Below are 19945 nucleotides of genomic sequence, written 5' to 3' on the forward strand. Positions count from 1 at the left end.
TACAGTTACCTTGTTGCCTGCTGTGGTTGATATCTCGTCTGTCTTGGTTTGTGGCTCCCTGGCCCCTTGTAGCTTGTTATTTTGCAGTTTATTAGTAAAGGATCATTTACTGCTAAATCATCTCCACCTCTCTGCTTTTGGACCATGCGTACCCTACATTCCCTGACAAGCCTATGTTCACTTCTTGCAGGATCCCTGTGCCTATACAGCACCCCATTTCCATAAGGAGTTCACTAATGTGTAGAGATGTCATCAATCATTCAAAACATGCAAAAACAGCTGAAATACATTGAAGTATTTTAAAAACCATTAAACCATATTTTAAAAAGACAATTTTTCCTCTGGTTAATTAACCTGGTATTAATTGAAAAGGGGAGAAAGGGAAAAAGAAAACAACTTAGATCCACTCATCTGTTTCTAATGAATGTCAACAACCCCTTCCAAATGAACAGGCCACACCAGGTATACTATCTGTGGCTGGCATAAAGGTGTGGGGTCAGAAATGAGGTGTGTCCAACTGCTCAGCTCTGATCAATAAGGAAGCAACTCTGGACTTAGTGCTGGATGCAAGGGCAGGGGGATGGGGTAAGTGGGAAGAAGAAGAAACGTGTGGCTTGTAGCAGCTGCTCATTAGGCAGAATAATGTGACCATTTGCCAGACTTCCAGTGCTGATGGATGTACGATAGCAGTGTGCAAGACTCATCTCATCTACCAGCTGACGCTAAAATTGAGCCATTGGGAATGTGCTGGAGGTCAGATGATATTGTATCAAGACGGTATTGTAATCTGCTATTGTGAGTCCACCAATATCCATCAGTCTGAAAGTGGTTACATTGTACACCTTAATGTAGCTGGTACCAAGTATTTTCTTACTCACTGGCCTCCCCTAAACTTGGATTGGATATCCGCCTCACTGACAAAATAAGGTAGGACCTTCTAAGTGACACTCAGCTGCACAGCCTCAAAGTTCTGTTCTTTAACATGACAAATGTCAAATTGCCAGAAATAACAGCAATATGAGTAATTATGATGCTCCAGGATGCCAAAAGTAACATGATTAAACAGATACAGTGCTTACCATTTTCCACTACAAACATATCAGAATTTTAAAAAACACAAGAACTATAGCAATGAAGTCAAAATCCTAATGGTAGAAATTTCATCTTAATTCTTATGATTAGTCTGTTGGCCAGTGAGCGATGGAAATGCAGTTAACGTAAAACCTATAAGTCCTTTGAAACACTGAAGCAGAAAGCCTGAACGAAATAAAATATGCAGGACTATTACAATGAACAGGATTCAACATGAATTAGCACATTAATGGGATGTTATCATAACATAGTTGTCTTATTCAAATTCTCAAATACTGCTGCATACCTGAGTCGTTAACTAATTATATAACTGAAAGCTGAATTAGGGCAGCCTGGTAACGGGCGTTAGCTCTGGCAAACCAGGTTCAAACCAGGTTCTGTTGCTGCCTGCAATGAGTTTACACGTTCTCACTGTAACCACATAGGTTTGCTGAGGGTACACCAGCATCTCGCTGCATCCCAAGGATGTACCATTAGGTTAAATGGCTACTGTAAAATTACTCCATTGTGGCTAGGTGGTAAGAAAATTTGAAGGAGCTATTGCTCATGCGAAAGAGGAGAAGATGCAGCGGAAAGTGGGACTGCTCAGATTACTTTGATCTCCAGCTGGAACTCAATAGACCAAATGGCTTCCTTCCACATCATAGGGAAATATGAAGTATTTAAAATGAGCAGATGTAAGTCACTATGTAAATAATTATTGCTCTCCACTTCAATGTCTATGTAGTGGCCTGATCTCCATCATTTTCAGGAGGCAGAGAATTCCAGAGATCCACGACCTTCTGAGAAAACGTTCTCTGCACCTCAGACTTAAATGATGGTAGCAATGAGAAGAGTGTATGTCCTGGGCATTGAGGTGAGGGTGTCCTTAACAGCAGGTGCTGCCTTTTTGTAGCGTCGCCTTTTGAAGATGTCCTCGATGCTGGGGAGGCTGGTGCCCATGATGGAGCTGACTGAGTTTACAACTTTCTGCAGCTTTTTCCGATCCTCTATACTAGACAGTGATTCAACCATCTCGAATGCTCTCCACAGTACATCTATAGAATTCTTCAACAGTCTTTCGTGACATACCAATTCACCTTAAACTTCCGATGAAATATAGCTGCTGCCGTGCCTTCTTTGAAATTGTATCAATATGTTGGGCCCGGGTTGATGTTCAGAGATGTTGACAACCAAAAACTTGAAATTGCTCACTCCTTCCATTGCTGATCTCTTGCTGAGGACTGCTGTGTGTTCTCTCTACTGCCCCTTCTAGACGTGCACAATTAAATCCTTCATCTTAATGACACTGATTGCAAGGTTGTTGTTTCAACACCACCTAACTAGCTGATATATTGTACTCCCATGTGCCCCATCATCACCACTGAAATTCTGCCAACAATAGTTCTGTCATCAGCAAATTTATTGATGGCTTTTGAGCACACATCCTTGAGGTGCACCAGTGTTGATTGTCAGTGAGGAAGAGATATTATTTCTGATCTGCACTGACCATGGTCTCCCAATGTGAAAATCAAGGACCAGTTGCAAAATGAGATACAGAAGCCCAGGTTTTGAGCTTGTTGATTAGTACTGAGGGTATGATAGTGTTGAATATTGAGCTGTAATCAATAAACAGCAGCCTGATGTAGTTATTGCTGCTGTCCAGGTGATCCAAGGCCAAGTAGAGAGCTAGTGAGATGGCATCCACCATAGACCTATTGAGTCAATAGGCAAATTGCAGCATTAGGGTTAGGGTTAGGATTAACCCTAACCCTAATGCGAGGTCCCTCCTTGGGCGGGAGTTGATTCCAGCCACAATCAACCTCTCAAAGCGCTTCATCACAGTAGATGTGTGTGCTACTGGGCAAAAGTCACTGAGACAGCCCACCCTGCTTTTCTCAGCCACTGCTATGAATGAAACCTTTTTGAAGCAGGTGTAAGCCTCCAACTGCAGCAGTGAGAGATTGAAGATATCCTGAACACTCCCACCAATTGGTTGGCACAGGTTTTTGCACCAATTGGGCCTGACAAGGGTTGGTGACAGACAGGGTAGTTTGAATATTTCATAAACTGCTGATCTAATGGGATTTTCATGCTCATCAGTTTACAGAGAATGGCATGGAAAAAAAAACATCCAGTGAGCAGTGATGGAGCAGACTTGATGGGCCGAATGGCCTACTTCTGCTCCTTTGTCTTGTGATCTTGTGACTTTACAACAGAGGTGTGCAGAAGAGCATCTCTGAATGCCCAACGCGTTGATCCTTGAAGAGGATGGGCTATAGCAGCAGAAAACCACAAACATAAACTCAGTGGCTTCTTTACAAGGTCCAGGAGTACTTTCTTTAAGAAAGAGAGTTCCAAGGGCTTGTGATTGCCTGAGAGGAAAGAGTGAACTCTTGTTATGAAGCTTTTTTTGAATAGCTTGGGCCATTCTTTTAAAATAGTGACGCCTTATTCTAGATTTTTCCACCAGAAGAATAATCCTCTGCATATCCATATGTCAAGACCAAATTTCAATCTAGCCTTTTAATGTTTTCCTAAATGCCACTTGGAAACAAGAGTCGCCTGTCCCAATCTTTCCTTATAAGACAATATACCTGTTTTGTGTGTTAGTCTAGTAAATATTCTCTGTACTACTTCCAATGTATTAGCAATATTCCTCAAATTAGGAGAACAACACTGGTCATAATAGCCCCACTATGGATTCATCAGTGTCCTATAGTACAATATTCTTTAATAGTTGTGGATATATGAAAACGCAGAAAATATACAATCCGCAGCAGCAGCAGACCCCCTGAACCCCACCTTCAGCATTGAGAGGAATAAATAAAGAAAAGCTCCACTCAGGCAGTCCCTGAGGTAATTAATGCTTTCTCTGAGTTAGCTGCAAGACTGACTTAAACAGTAAGTTGCATTTATTTAGCAACTTGTAGGTAGCAAGGAATTCTAAATAAATTTACAGGAAAATTAACAAAAGAAAAACTCATTCTGAGCCACATTAGGAGATATTGGTCTACAATATGTGATTAAAGACCAGAAAAACACCGCCGGAATGCTCACTACATGGCAGTCCCTATGGTGAGAGCTTCCCTTTATTCAGATGCCTTTTGCTGACAAGGATCAATTGAAAGCCAGAAACTCCAGTAGCGTTAAAATGATGAGCAACTACTCACTATTGTAACCTCTTTCTTAGACAGACCCTTGAAGTTAAGGAGAACTTTCCTGTATTTCAGTATAGAGAGTTTTGAGGCTGATGATGAGGCCTATCTATGCTTTTTGGCTTTTGGGTTGTAGATGGATCATGAAGCATCATGATTATCGGTTAGGTGCTGGACCTCCATCACTTTTCCCATCTACATATATAAATAACTGTGGCATCATTGTATGGTCGGTTTAACCAAGAGAGAGATCAAAGAACACCAAATAAACCAGACAAGCATTATAGCATTTTCATATTTCCTGAGTGTTAATCCATTGCTGACATAACTCTGCTACAGATCAGGAGTCCACAGATTAAAGAATGCTCTTGGAGAATTAGTAAGAGTTGAAGTGACCATTCTTTTTAACAAATAGCTGCCTAAACTAGGAAGTCTTGGAAGTCCCTCTCTTTTTTGGCATGTAAGTATAAATCCCTCTTTTGCCCTCAGAATAAAATGCAAGAACAACTAACATTCTAAGTATTCAACCGCAGGTCACCCTCAGGCCCCAAGTACAGAAGATCGTCCTTCTTTATGGGGTTGCAGGAAAAGCGAAATCATTTTGCCACATGAACAACCATTGATGGACGTTCCTGGGACAAAGTATCCTTCCCAACATGGTACCAGATTTGGACCCCAATCAGCTAAATACTCTTTCATCCTTTAGGCCAGGTTGCATATGAACAGGAGAAAATAGGAGCAGGAGTAGGCCACCAGGCCTCACCATTCAATATGACCGATCTGTCTCTCCTTCTGTGCCGGTTCCTCATCCTTGTGTTTCTATATCCTGTTGCAGAATCGCAATATCCTCCATCATCTACTTTCATATCATTAGCAAACTCAGAAAATGTACCCAACGAAGGAATATGCAGCATAGTTGCAACATTTGCAGGACACAGATTCGAGATCATATCAAACCAGACTCGGTTAATTGAAAATTGGGACTTGGTTAGATTCAACAACTCCTCCTTAGCCACTGACCTGAGGCACTGAGAGATGTGGACCAATAGCTTGACTACCAGGAAAGGCAGAAATTAGTTTCAATCTGACTCCCCATCTGAATCTTATCCTGCGTTGACAAACTTTTTTTAATATATCTTTATTAATCATTATGAGGAATGACAATTATAGTCAAACCAATAGGATATCATTGTGGCAGAAACTTAAATAAAACCATTTGTAGAAAATATTTTATAAAATATTTTTAATAATTTTAAAATGTGAGATATATATCAAATTAGGGCAGATAGTATATGATTAAAAACACAGGTAAATATTATAAAAAAGTACAACAACTTCAGCCTATTTTGGAGTGGAACAACTTTCTGAAAGTCAAGTCAATATACTGTAAGTATTTGTCTTCAACTGTGGTGGAGAAGGCAACTCCCCAAGAGGAATTCTGAATTCCTGACATAAATAGGATTACTGTGTTGAATGTTTCATACACAAAAATCCTGAAGTTGCTTTTAATTTCCCAAACTAATGACACTGAATACCAATGGTTTGTGGTCATTGTTACCACAAATCCTGAATCACTAAAGTAACAACAATTTGTTTAAAGAGGTAGGTTTTAATAGGTATGAAGGAAAGTGTTAGGTAGGTTGAGAGAGATTTGGGGAAGATCTTCCTAGACTTAGGGCCTCACCAGCTGAAAACATTCACACTAATAAGAGGATGAAGGAAGATGGGAATGTACCAGAGTCCAGTTAAAGTTGCAAAGCTGAAGATCATTACCGAGTTAGAAATGGCTCCAGCTTAGAGAGAGATATGAATATGTCACTGAGAATTTTAAAGTTACGGTATTTTTGGACCAGAACACGTTATTGGTCAGAGAGAAGAGGAGTAATGAATGAATGAATGAAATACATTTGGTGGCCAAGGATATGAAAGGACCACTTATAGAGGCTGTAAGATGGTAGCCACCAAAACTTACATTTGAGAATTTTTTATTTGCTGCACTCTTCTCTACTCGTAAGGTTACTATCGATGCAATGCTCCTCAGACAGGATGAAGAGGTCAATACTCCCCAATGCCATTAGGCTTTACAATTCTACCGCCAGGACTTAAGAACTTTTTAAAGCTATTATTAATGCTTTTTGAGATGGTGATTTAGATGCATATCATATTTTTTTTACTGAGTTAAGTATTGTATGTAATTAGTTTTGCTACAACAAGTGTATGGGACTTTGGAAAAAAGTTGAATTTCCCCATGGGGATGAATAAAGTATCTATCTATCTATCTATCTATCTATCTATCTATCTATCTAAGATCATGGTAATTGTTGAAAGTTATCCATGCAGAAGGGATAGTAAAGTAAAAAAAAATACTAGCTTGTAAAAAAACAAAGCAGGAATACTTCAGATGTTCAACATGACCTAAAAACAAAACAGCTCCTCCCCTACCCCAAACAAAGCTACCTGTTTTCAGAAGTAGTGTTGTCATTGGAGCACCAAGGTAATGTAATTTATCAATGTTTGCCATTACAAGTGGCAGCCATAAAAATTAGTTCATAATGCCAGTTCATCACTAATGGCCCATTGCCATAGACTGCTATCTTTATAATTACAGAGTAATGAAGGCACATATCCTGTCCTGTCTCCCAGCCTGTTTTTGATTAACATGATAAGAATGCTCAATGTACTTTACTAATGTGGAGACAATTATTTACACAGTGCATATGATGTTATATCTTAGTTAAATATGCTTCATAAACTCTCTAGAAAAAAAATTACACTCAAGATTAACATGCTAATCAAACATCACATTTTAACATTATAGTTAACATGATGAAGTATATATGCCTCTCCATACAGTATGTAATTCTTTTATTAAACTTGTATATAACAAGAAAAATATGGTGCAAAATTAAAATTATATAATTAAAGCATAATTACTCATACATGAGAAGGAATAAGTAATTCCAAGAAATTTTACAGTAATTCTTCAAATAACTCAATTGAAAACTAAGCTATTCTAAAAGACACCAAAAATTGGATCTAATGAGTTAGCTAATTATAATAATAACATAATAATAAGAGTATTATAATTGGCCTCAGCCTCCCTAAACTACAAGAGAAAGAAAGACGATTATAACTCCAAATTCTTGCCCTAATTTTATTGATTTTTTTTCTCACTGTTTTCTTATTTATTAGCTGTTACATTATTTACACTGTAACAATGACTATACTGAGTACTGGCTCCTGCTGATCAGTTACAGGATTCTCTGTGATGTCTGTGACAGTCAAAATGCCTGTGGTCACTGAACGGTCAAGGAAATAATTTTATGGATTCCTTTACTGAAGGGAGACATCATTCATAAAACATGTTTCAATGTGAATCAGTACCTTTAGGAACAAAGAAGACAAAACTGAAGGGCGATTATAAAAGTCTAAATTTGATTAATGGTACATTTCTAGACTGCTAACTTGAAAGGACTGAATATATTTCATATTACTATATTTATACTGTAAAACATTTAAAAAGACAGCAATTTGTACGGCTTTATGCATTGGCTTATAAGGCCAAAGAAATTGCAGTAAACACTTCAGTTCAAAGACAAAAGCATTATGATCCATGAATGCACTTCCTCCACAGGTTCCTGCAGAAAGTGCGACATTTCCTATCACAACAATCCGGAAAACGAAATGGAGACTTTGGGTGCCATTCAATAAAATTAGACACCTACTTCAAAGGAAATTTAGTCACTGCTTTCAAATCAGGTGCTAAATCAGTGAAATCAAAATTGCTTTGTAATTTAACAAAAGCACATTATGCTTGTCATGCAATGACAAAAAGAAAAGTGATGGGCCTTAAATATGAGGTTACTGTCTTGGAGTAACCAAAGGGCTGGCCCTCGGTAGTTAAATTTGCACACCACAGTAAGCTGACTGATTAGATGAAACAATTTCAACACCTGTCATATGTTCCACAATTTAATAGAACAGAACATTTATTATTTTTGGTTTGAAGGATTTCTTTCAATCTTTTAAAAAATATTCTATTTTTCTCATTTTACCACTGCTTAATTTTATTAGAAGGAATCCAATGGAAATGTATTTCTTCCCTAAGGCCATACATTTTTGTTTGAGAAGCTGTCTGCTTTACCTATACGTTGCCTTGTATTTGCATTCTGCAAGGAACTATAAAGCTGTTTTTGAATGATACTCTTATAGTTTGGTTAAAGTAACACTTCAATAAAATGTCTGCAAATTTGCACACCACTCATGCTAATGCATTTTGCAATCTGTCATCACTATTATTGTAAGGTAATTTAAACATGATTTATGCATACAGATCCTCCTCAGGTTATGAACATCCAAATCACGGGCATCCCACACATACAAACAAGCATTTGGAAGCCCAGCGGGAATGATAGAATGGATTTGCCAGTTACTGTGAGACTGCAAGCATCCAACTGGGAATAGGGTACTTCTGTGCACCTTCACTCCCCAACAACGCCTCCCCTCGCCCATAATAACTGGGGGCTAGATTGAGATGAACAGAGCTAGGAGTGCTGTGTAAACTCACTCGCTCATTCCCTGACTCAGTGAGTCTGGCTGCCGACTAACTCTTCCCAAGCCTACTTGCTCTCCCCGTCACAGCTGTTCCTGCAATCCTCTCCCACACACTGTTTTTGTTCAAACAACTTGGGTTATGGATAGTTTTCAAGAATGGAACCCCGTTGTAACCTGGGGACTGCCTGTACAAAAAAAGTAGACGATAGTTTTTGAAATTCCTACATCCATATCTTCGTAAATGAAGATAACATGATGTACTGAGGCACAATGCGCCCCTCAGCAAGCCTAGAAACCAAACCATTACTGCATAATAGCACATCTTGATTCATCTAAGGGGATTACCAGAAGTCAGCTCTGTGCTTACAGGAGAAACAGATATCAGCATGTAAAATCCTCCGAGAACTGCAGGTAGGTATTTCTGCTAACCTGTTTTGCTGATGTGAAGAATATTAGGAGTATTGTGCCCTCTGTCAACTGCTCCTTTTCAGTAAAATTGTATCAAAGTCCGGTCATCACCTTCCCTAGTTTTAATTTGGTCAACATATCATTTTCATCCTCTTTTAAAAAGCAAATTCTGCCATCAGTAATAAAGTTCAAAATATGAAATTAGCTATGACTTCTAACACATTATTCACAGGTTCCACAAAATTAGGCTCCTCCAATTTACTGGGAGCATATAGTCTTAATTCAAACACAAACAGCTTAAGTTCTGGGGCTAGGGGTGGGACTTCACAAATTTCTGAGGGTAAATATTAGGAAATCCATACACAGAAGGCAATTGAAATTAAGTACCACTGAGACACTCACCTCCACTGTTTCAGTATTAGAGTATCTGGTCAGGCTCTGCTGTGTAGGATTTATGACTGCGATCTGCACAAAGGCATTCGGCTTCCGATCACGAGCTGTAGCCACCAGTTCCTTGCATGCTGGCATAAAATGCAGAAAAGAATTGTAAGCAGGACTTTTTAAAATATATTAGGAACATAAAAGCTCGCTTCTGAACAGCATAGCTGTAGCCACAACACGGCAGTCTGCTTTACAGAGGAACTTTCCAACTAAAGGAAGTCCTTGGAAGCAAAGCTTATTGAAGGAAGTCACATGTCAAAGCTTGTTTAGAGAATTTTCCATAAATTATACCATCCTTTATTTGATTTCCTGCCAATGCTATACTGTCAAATGTTCTTCAGTTGTCTGATCTGCACATGCATGAACATACAGTGTATCATTGTGTTAATTCACTACCCATGTTTTATCAGGCAATAACTCACCCTACCATCTGTTACGCCACAGGATCCAATATAATTTTAAGCAGGAACAAAAAAGGCTTCTAGTAGAGTCGAATAGTTTTTGCATGCAGAAACCTGCTTGTCTTCAGTACTTTTCTGCCTCTCATTCAGTGTTATTACATATGTAGGAATGATTCCACATCATCATCAGCAAAAAGTAGAATAACCCCAATCACAAATCTCAAAGGACTAGGCACAGTGTAACTTTTTAAGAAATGTTTCACTGAAATAAGAGATTCTCCAATTTTAAATTGCATTAATGAGGCAGGAAACATTTTGGAAAACTGTCTTGGCTGGCTGCAAGCTGGTGCAGATCAATCAGCTTAATGCATTTGCCAGACGGAATGTGGTTCAAGAATTGAAATGTGTACTGCAGTGCACTTTAAACAGAATTCTCCAGGAGCACTGTTAAATAACAGTGCACAGTAATCAAATACGTATCACTGAAACACGATATTTGGGGTGATAGATTTTGGTGTTTTAATCCAAGATACTTTTAGAAGTCAGGGACAAGGCATAAAACTTGTTGCTTCACAATCGTTTTGAGAGAACAGAAGAAACAGGCGCAAAAGCTAGTAGCAGAGGGCTTACTGACAAGAGACGAAGAAGATTAAGAAGAGGATTAAGATGGCGCTGCTTTGTATTCAGCTATTTTATACCCATAGAGATAAGAAAAATTCCATTCTAATCCATAGATTAAAAATTAACCAGTTATAATGCATTTAGTTAATACTGCAGTAAAAATTAACCAATGAGAAAACACTTATTCACTTAATGTAGAACGAAGAGCTTCCAGAATGATACTTTGTATAGCCACTAGAGGCATATTAAACAGTTACGCATACTATAACCACTAGCAATCATAGTAAGCAGTTGCTTGTATATAAGTAATTATATAAAATACAGGCAGATAATTAATTGTTAAACTGCAAAGAAAATAATAGTTAGATAGTTGGATCCAATAAGGGAGTGGAGCATAAAGATCTTCAAAGAAAAAAAGCTCTACTTACTGACACTATTCTAAAAGCTTGCTAAGATTATTTGGCAATATTAATCAATTGCAATGACTAATATTTGATTTACATTGGAGCAATCACAGAAACATTCTCCAGCACTACAAGATTAATCAGTAGTCATTTGACTCACATGCACTACACTAGCATGACTTTGTTGGCAAATTGCAGTAGTTGAAGCCAGCTCAGCTTTGTTGAAGCCCTAGCTACACCTCTTAAAAGAAGGACTGTGGCAACATAAGGACCAATAAATATGATGTCTAATATCTTTTCCATTCTTAGACCAGCTGTTTTCATGATTCCTCTAGTGGCTTTCTGCATATGCCCCGACTGTTTCTCCTCAGCAACTCAGTTTGAACAGCTACTGCTCCAGGTATAAAAGTGTAGTCTAAGGCTGGGTCATTTAGGCCACAAGTCTTCCAAAGAAGTGTGAAGTTACTCATACTGGTCAGAAAAAAAAGGGAACAGGACAGGCCAAATTGCACATGTGGGCCTCACCAAACCCTGCTCACAAAATGACTTACAGAACCTGGACAACTGGAAAATTCTTGTCCTTAACTTTGCTAAAAGTGAAAATTTCTAAAGGTCACTGAAATTCAAAGACATTCAAAAAACTATTGAAAGTTAATGTGACAATTCAAAAAAAGGTTAAATAAGTATTTTAAAATAAGTCACTAAAAACACTTGTAAAAAAAATTAAAGTAATTCAATTAATTAAAACTAATCTAGATTACCTTATACTTGTCATTCTCTCTCAAGTCTCACAGCCAGTTCTGTCCATTCAAATGAATAAGTTCACTGTTCCTGCTCCTGCTCTAAACTGGCACTGGTTCAGCGATCAGATTCCCCAGTGTAACTGCTGAGATTTCATCAGGCTCATGCACTGCCGTTGTGCTGCATGTCAAGACCAGCTGGGATCTATGGGCTGAACCTAAGCAGAAACTCTGAGACCTTCAAGTTCACATGGGTGTTCTTAAATTGCTGACACTAAAGAGAACAAACAGCAGCAATTCATCACTGAACTGCCAGAATTTTCTTACAAGACCCACAGACTATCTTTGAAATAATAAGGAACAAGTAAATGCTGGTGCACAAACCTCGATGAGTTTGCTTTGAAACAAATGGGTTAAATTGCAGGTACAAAAAGCAATTTGGAAGCTAAATTGTGTGCTGGCCTTCAGTGAAAGGTGGTTTATGTAAGGAAGCATTGCTATATTCATTCAGAGTGTCAGTGACAGCACACTTGGAACAGGCTCCAGCTTTAGACTCTGCAGCCAAGGAAGGATACACTCATCTTGGAAGTGGTACAGATGTGATTCATTTTGTTAATTATGGGACCATTGAAATTTCTCACGAAGACAAATTCAGTAGGATAGGCCAGTACTCACCAGGGTTCAAAACAGAATGAGGTGATATAGACCTTCCTTTAGACGATTCCAAAAGATAACATTCTGGTGCTAATAATTGCTTGAACATTCAGTGCAGCAAATCTGCACATATTTCTAAATGTCTTGGCACCCATTGAATGTTTTGGCAAGATTTTTATGTTTCCCGATGCTATTAAATCTCTGTACCTTCCCCAAGTTTGTCTTTGAGAAGACTTTCAGCCACACTGGTCTGCATAGTGGTAGCTGTTGTTTACGAATAGATGAAACACCTTTACTTTTACAACAGTTCAATCTAAGGGCCAATCGTTCCACATCTGTATTAATATCACTCGACACCACCTTACCTATTCACTACTTCCTCAGCACACTTCCATACATTTTCAAGCACTAAACTGATTTACAGTGGCAACTTGTCTCAAACTACCTCTCCTCTTCATAGGTCATGGAGCTATACCAACACAGAAACAGGCTATTTGGCCCATCCAGTCCGCACTGAACTGTTATTCTGCTTAGTTCTATTGACATACACGTGGACCATAGCCATTCATACTCCTCCCATCTATGTACTTATCCAAATTTCTCTTAAATGTTGAAAATGAAGCCACATCCACCACTTCCATTGACAGTTCGTTCAACACTCACACCACCCTCTGTGTGAAAAAGCTTCCCGTCAGGTTCCCATTTTACCTTCCACCTTTGAACTATGACCTCTACTTCTACTCTCGTCCAACCTCAGTGGAAAAAGCCTACTTGCATTTACCTTATCTATACCCCTCATCATTTTGTATGCCTCTTTCAAATCTGTGCTTATTCTCCCATGCTCCTAGGAGTAAAGTCTTAACCTATGTAAGCTTTCCCTATAGCTTAGGTCCTCAAGACCCAGCAATATCCTTGTAAATTTTCTCTGCACCCTTTCAATCTTATTGATATCTTTCCAGTAGGCTGGTGACTAAAACTGCACACTATACTCCAAATTAGGCCTCACCCAATGTCATATACAACTCCACTGTAACATCCCAACTTCTGAACTCAATCTATCGATTTATGAAGGCCAATGTGCCAAAAACTCTCTTTACGACCCTCAACTGTGACTCTACTTTCTAGGAATTATGGATCTGTATTCCCAGATACTTCTGCTACACTGCAATCCTCAGTGTCCTATTGTTCACCGTCTATGTTGTATCCTGGTTTGTCCTCCCAAAGTACAACATGTCTGCATTAAATTCCATTTTCCATATTTCAGCCAATTTTCTATCTGGTCCACATCCCACAGCAAGCTATGATCACCTTCCTCACTGTCCACTCACCCCAATTTTGGTGTCCTCTGCAAATTTGCTGACCCAGTTTACCACATTTTCATCCAAATCATTAATATAGAAGACAAACAACAACGGACCCAGCACCGATCTCTGTGGCATACCACTAGTCACAGGCCCCCACTCAGAGACCAACCATCTACTACCACTCTCTGGCTTCTCCTGCTAAGCCAAAATTGAATCTTATTTACTACTTCAATCTGAATGATGAAGTGTGTGTGTGTTTTACAAGTAAACAGACATTCACAGGATCCACAGCATTTGAGATAATCAAGGCTTTGGGATCAACACTTATTGAACTGGTTTCACAGCAAGCCAGGTTCTTACCTATACATCTTGGAGAAGCAAGGTTTGTGCTTTCCTTGCTCACATCTGTCACCTCATAAAACCTCAAGTATGAAGTCACGGACATCCCTGCACAGTTCTCACAGTCTAAATCATGGTCACCCTCCCTCTCAACTTCTTGCTATATACAGTAACTACGTATCATAATCTGATCATCATTGCAGTATTTATTACCTCTACAGCTAAAAACCCAGATACATCTAGTTTCCCAATCAACCCACAAGGTTCAACAGACCAGCCATGGGTAGTCACTCTCATTTCAGGGTCCCCAAAGCCCGTTCATTCCTGTGAACATTAGAGCTTCCATTCTCATCTCATAAATATGTGTTACCTTAACGTGCATATTAGAAAGGTTCTAATATGAAGTTCTTAAAGTGAAGCTTTAAGGGACCTTTCTAATGATCAATTTCAGGTTTGCTGGTGGCTCTCACAATTCAATGCCATAGCCAATCGTAGTTATCTCATATCTTGTGAGGTCCACACAACCCAATGGGATGTATCTTATAGGATCAAAAATATCTTCTTCTGATCATCCTTCCCACAGCTCCATGCACATGAGATGAACAATATTTCAGACACAGTGACACCTTTGATTTGGTGCTACATATGAAGCTACTTAACAAGATAAAATCCTGTGGTGTTACAGGAAAGATACTGGCATGGATAGAGGAATGGCTGACAGGCAGCGAGCAGCAAGTGGGAATGAAAGAGGCCTTTTCTGGTTGACTGCCGGTGACTAGTGGTGTTCCTCAGGGGTCAGTATTGGCACCGCTACTTTTCACATTGTCTGTCAATGATTTGGATAATGAAATTGATGGCTTTGTGGCAAAGTTTGCAGATGATACAAAGATAGGTGGAGTGGTAGGTAGGTAGTGCTGAGGAAGCAATACGATTACAGAAGGACTTGGACAAATTGGAAAAATGGTCAAAAAAGTGGCAGATGGAATACAGTGTTGGGAAATGTACGATAATGCATTTTGGTAAAAGGGACAATAGTGCGGACTATTATCTAAATGGGAAGAAGGTTCAAACATCAGAGGTGCAGAGGGATTTAGGAGTCCTCGTGCAAGACTCCCAGAAGGTTAATTTACAGTTTGAGTCTGTGGTAAAGGTGGCAAATGCAATGTTGGCATTTTTTTTCAAAGGGAATAAAATATAAAAGTAAGGAGATAATGCTGAGGCTTTATAAGACACTAGTCAGGTCACACTTAGTTTTGGGTCCCATATCTCAGAAAGGATGTGTTGTTATTGGAGAGAGTCCAGAGGAGGTTCATGAGGATGATTCCAGGAATGAAGGGGTTAACATATGAGGAGCGTTTGGCAGCTTTGGGTCTATACTCACTGGAATTTAGAAGAATACACGAGGATTTCATTGAAACCTACCAAATGTTGAAAGGACTAGATAGGGTCGATGTGGAGAGGATGTTCCCTCTGGTGGGAGTATCCAGAACTAGAGGGCACAGCCTCAGAATTGAGGGGTGACCTTTTAGAACAGAGGTAAGGCGTGAATTTTTTTGCCAGAGATTAGCGAATGTGCAGAATGTTCTGCCACAGACTGCGGTGGAGACCAAGCCCGTGGGTATATTTAAGGCAGAAGTTGATTGTTTCTTGATTGATCAGGGCATCAAAGGATATGGCGAGAGGGCAGATATATGGGGTTGAGTAGGATCTGGGATCAGCCATGATGGAATGGCAGAGAAGACAATGGGGCTGAATGGCCTAATTCTGCTCCAATGTCTTGTGGTCTTGTAGACACCACGGCCATGGTTTCAGTGAATCTCACAACAGGGCTGGTAAAAAGCAAATGTTGCTGACTGCATCATATTTATGCCAAACTTCAGTTTTCAGCAAATAGGATACACAACTCAGCCACTGTCTGCCAAGATAGAGCAAGGTAAGAACCAAGAGCCAAGATAAAACAGTATCTAAACTCAGAACAGGACATCAACCGGGAGTGAAAGTTACAGGAAGATGGTGAAAGTGAGACACTAACTGTCAGCCTCAAGAGCCCCATCCCTGGTCCTCCTAAACATGATGTGAGGCAGTGTTTATCGTGGAAAGGTTCTCAGAAGCCCCCACAGCATGCTGTCCATCCTGTACACTCACATTCAAATAACTAAACCATACTCTCTGACTTGCTTAATTCACTACAAAAGGACGTCTTCAAAAAGGTGGCATCCATCATTCAGGACATCTATCACCTGTGACATGCCTCTTCTTATTGCTACCATCAGAGAGGAGGCACAGGAGCCTGAAGATACACACTCAGCATTTTTGAAACAGCTTCTTCCTCTCTGCCCTCAGATTTCCGAACAGTCCATGAACCCACCTGTAAACACTACCTCACTATTTTTGCAAAGTAACAAATTTTGTAATATATGCCAGTGATATTAAATCTGATTCATATTCTACAGTATCTTAAGAATATTTTTCAGTCAGCATGATAGGATGAAGTACTGGCAGCTTGCTCTGAACCCGTAATGTAACTTTTAATTAAATTCAATTAAATTACTTAGTTCAGAATGTGCTCCAGCACCCATTGTTTTGTTTCCAGCATCGGAATTATGAATGGCTTGCTAAGTTATTACCGAGCTGACTTCACATTACATGTCTCGTACTTGCTAGATTTGCAATTAATCTCAGTGGATGTATGTCTTCCTGGTGAGCAGCTCTTTCTATTTACCAATCCCTCAGGAGCTCATCAACTGGTCCACTTTAGCAACACCAGCAGTCAAGGGCACTAATGGATATTATGGATGAGGACAAACTGCAAAGGAGCAGCGCTGCTGGAGTAGGTCAGGAGGGCACAATAATCTCCCCTTGATTCAACAGAATACCAGGTCAGCAGTTACAAATGGACCCACGAAGCTCTGTGAAAGAAATGCAACATGCAAGCTGCCCAGTTGTACTTTGTGGAGATATATCAGAATTCTTTTATTTTCAACAATGACTTGAATAACAGAATTTTCTCAAACAACAAGAAATGAAGCATAGACTGTCAGAATTACAGTGTAATGACATCCTGGTAATTCCTAAGGCAGCTCAACTTGTTCACTTCTGCTCTGCCTATCTGATTCAGACTTGACTTACTCTCACAAAGTATTACTTTTGATTTTCTGAGGATGCATTGTCTGAATAGTAAGCCATTTTAAATCATCTGTACAAGTCCGTTATTGTATTTACGATTAAGTCCTCATAGTGTAAAGGAGCTTGGTGATGATTGGATGCTGTCGGCAGCTCTCTGATGCTGGACTCTATAAAGGAGACCGACTAAGTTCATGTGACTTCATGCTATGATACACTATAATGTTCTCGTACAGCCAGGATCACTGTTCACTACTTTGAATAATTAACCACTTTGACAAATATTAGACAACAAGGGGGCCTTGGGTTTTGCAACATATGGCCATGGAGTGCAATTTACATATGCTTACAAAGGCATTCCTTTTGTGCTTTGAATAGCCGACCACACACTCAAGATACAAGATTCAAGATTGTCCTGCTGTAGGGTCTCAGCCCAAAACGTCGACTGGACTCTTTTCCATTGATGCTGCCCGGCCTGCTGAGTTCCTCCAGCATTGTGTGTGCATTGCTTGGAATTCCAGCATCTGCAGATTTTCTTTTGTTTAAGATTGTTTGATGTGATTTCCAATACACAGGTGTAACAGAGAATGAAATCATTGTTACTCTAGATTCAGTGCAGCACAACAAGAATCACAATGAGATAAAGAAAGCCATAATTTAACACGATAGCTGATATACATAGATAGATTGTATATCCGTAAAGTGACGGTAGACACAGGAGGGTCTGTGCATAAGCTACTCTGACAGGAAGTGATAAAATGGAGGTGGTGGGGGTGGGCTAGTGAGTGGAGGTGTTGATCAGCCTTAGGAAAAGTAATTGTTTTTGAGTCTTGTGGTCCTGTCATGGATGCTACGTAGCCTCCTCCCTGAGGGAAGCGGGACAAAGAGTCCATGAACAGAGTGAGTGGGATCCTTCAGGATGTCACTGGCTTTTTTCCAGCACCTTTCTGTTTAAATGTCCTTGATGGTGGGTAGGCTGGTGCCAGTGATGCATTGGGCAGTTTTGACTTCCTGTTGTAGAGGCTTGCTGTCCACTGCAGTACGGTTTCCGTACCATGCATGATGCAGCTTGTTAGGCTGCTCTCTACTGTGCTTCTGTAGAATGATGTGAGGATAGACGTGCATAGTCCAGCTCTCTTCAGCCTCCTCAGAAAGCAGAGTCATTGGTGAGCTTTCCTGATAGTAAGGCCATATGACATAGGAGCAAAATTAGGCCATTCGGTCCACTGAGTCGGCTCCACCATTCCATCACAGCTGATTTATTAACCCTCTCAGCCCTAGTCTCCTGCCTTCTCCCTGCAACCGTGGGCACCCTCATTAATCAAAAACATATTAACCTCCATCTTAAATATACCCAATGACTTGGTGAATCCACAGATTCACCACCCTCTGGCTAAAGAATTTTTTCCTCATCTCTGTTCTAAGTGAATGTCCCTCGTTTCTGAGGGTGTGCCCTCTGATCCTAGACTCCCCCATTATAGGAAACACATCCACCCTATCTAAGGCTTTCAATATTCAATAGTTTTCAATGGGATCACTATCATTCTTCTAAACTCCAGAGAATACAGGCCCAGAGCCATCAAGTGCTCTGCATGTTAACCCTTCCATACCTGGGACTATTCACTCCTCTCAAAATTAATTCTAACATTGCATTTGCCTTCTGTAACACCAACTCAACCTGTAAATTAACATTTAGGGATTCCTGCATGAGGATTCCCATGTCCCTTTACACCTCTGATTTTTGAATTTACTGCCCATTTAAAAAATAGTCCATGCCTTTATTCCATTTGCCAAAGTGCCTGACCATACACTTCCCAACATTATTTTGCATTTGCCAGTACTTTGCCCATTCCCCAATCTGTCTAAGTCCTGCTACAGGCACAATACTATCTTTGTATTTTGTGTAAACTTGGCCACAAAGTCATCAACTCCTTTATCCAAATCATTGGCATATACCATGAAAAGAAGCAGTTCTAACACCAGCCCCTGAGGCACACCACTAGTCATCAGCAGCCAACCAGAAATAGCCCGATATATTCCCACTCTTTGCCTTCTGCCAGTCAGCCAACCTGTATCCATACTAATACCTTTCCTGTAAAATATGCATGGGTACCTATCCTGTTAAGCATCCTCATGTGTGGTACCTTGTCAAAGGCCTTCTGAAAATCCAAATAAATAACATCTACTGACTCTTCTTTGTCAACCCTGCTTGTTACATCCTCAAAGAATTCCAGCAGATTTGCCCTTTAGAAAACCATGCTGACTTTGGCCTATTTTATCAACTGCCTCAAAGCACCCCAAAAGCTCGTCCTTAATAATAGACTCCAATGTCTATAATTGCCTTTCTTCTGACTCCCTCCCTTCTCAGACTGGAGTGTTTTTTTTTGCCTTCTGTTGGTTTTTAGAAGCTTCCCAATCTTCTAACTTACCAGTAATTTTTGCAATTGTATAATTATATTATTATATACCCCCTCTTTTGCTTTAATGCTGTCATTGACTTCCCTTGTCAGCCACTGTTGCCTCATCCTGCCTTTAGAATATTTCTTCATCTTTGGGATATATCTTTTCTGATCCTTCCGAATTTCCCCCAGAAACACAAGCCATTGCCTCTCTGCCATCCTTCCTGCTAGTGTCTCCTTCGCTAGCTCCTTTCTCATCCCTCAGTAATTCCCTTCACTCCATTCTAACGCTGATATATCTGATTTTAGCTTCTCCTTCTCAAACTGC

The 19945-nt window shown here is 39.8% G+C and overlaps 1 protein-coding gene across 10 annotated transcripts in view; it reads right to left on the minus strand.

The window, feature by feature from the left end:
- The window catches only part of inpp4b (inositol polyphosphate-4-phosphatase type II B), an 801341-nt gene that overhangs the window by 334020 nt on the left and 447376 nt on the right, over positions 1-19945 (minus strand). For 8 of the 10 annotated variants that reach the window (XM_073042760.1, XM_073042761.1, XM_073042759.1 and 5 more), the window contains one exon: positions 9594-9712. In XM_073042760.1, the coding sequence (XP_072898861.1) occupies positions 9594-9712 (119 nt within the window). Of the gene's footprint in view, positions 1-9593; positions 9838-11819; positions 11927-19945 lie in introns of those variants that run through there. The other 2 variants (XM_073042768.1, XM_073042766.1) reach the window with 2 other exon arrangements.

The sequence above is a fragment of the Hemitrygon akajei genome, chromosome 4 (genome assembly GCF_048418815.1).
Source record: "Hemitrygon akajei chromosome 4, sHemAka1.3, whole genome shotgun sequence".
Classification (NCBI taxonomy): domain Eukaryota; kingdom Metazoa; phylum Chordata; class Chondrichthyes; order Myliobatiformes; family Dasyatidae; genus Hemitrygon; species Hemitrygon akajei.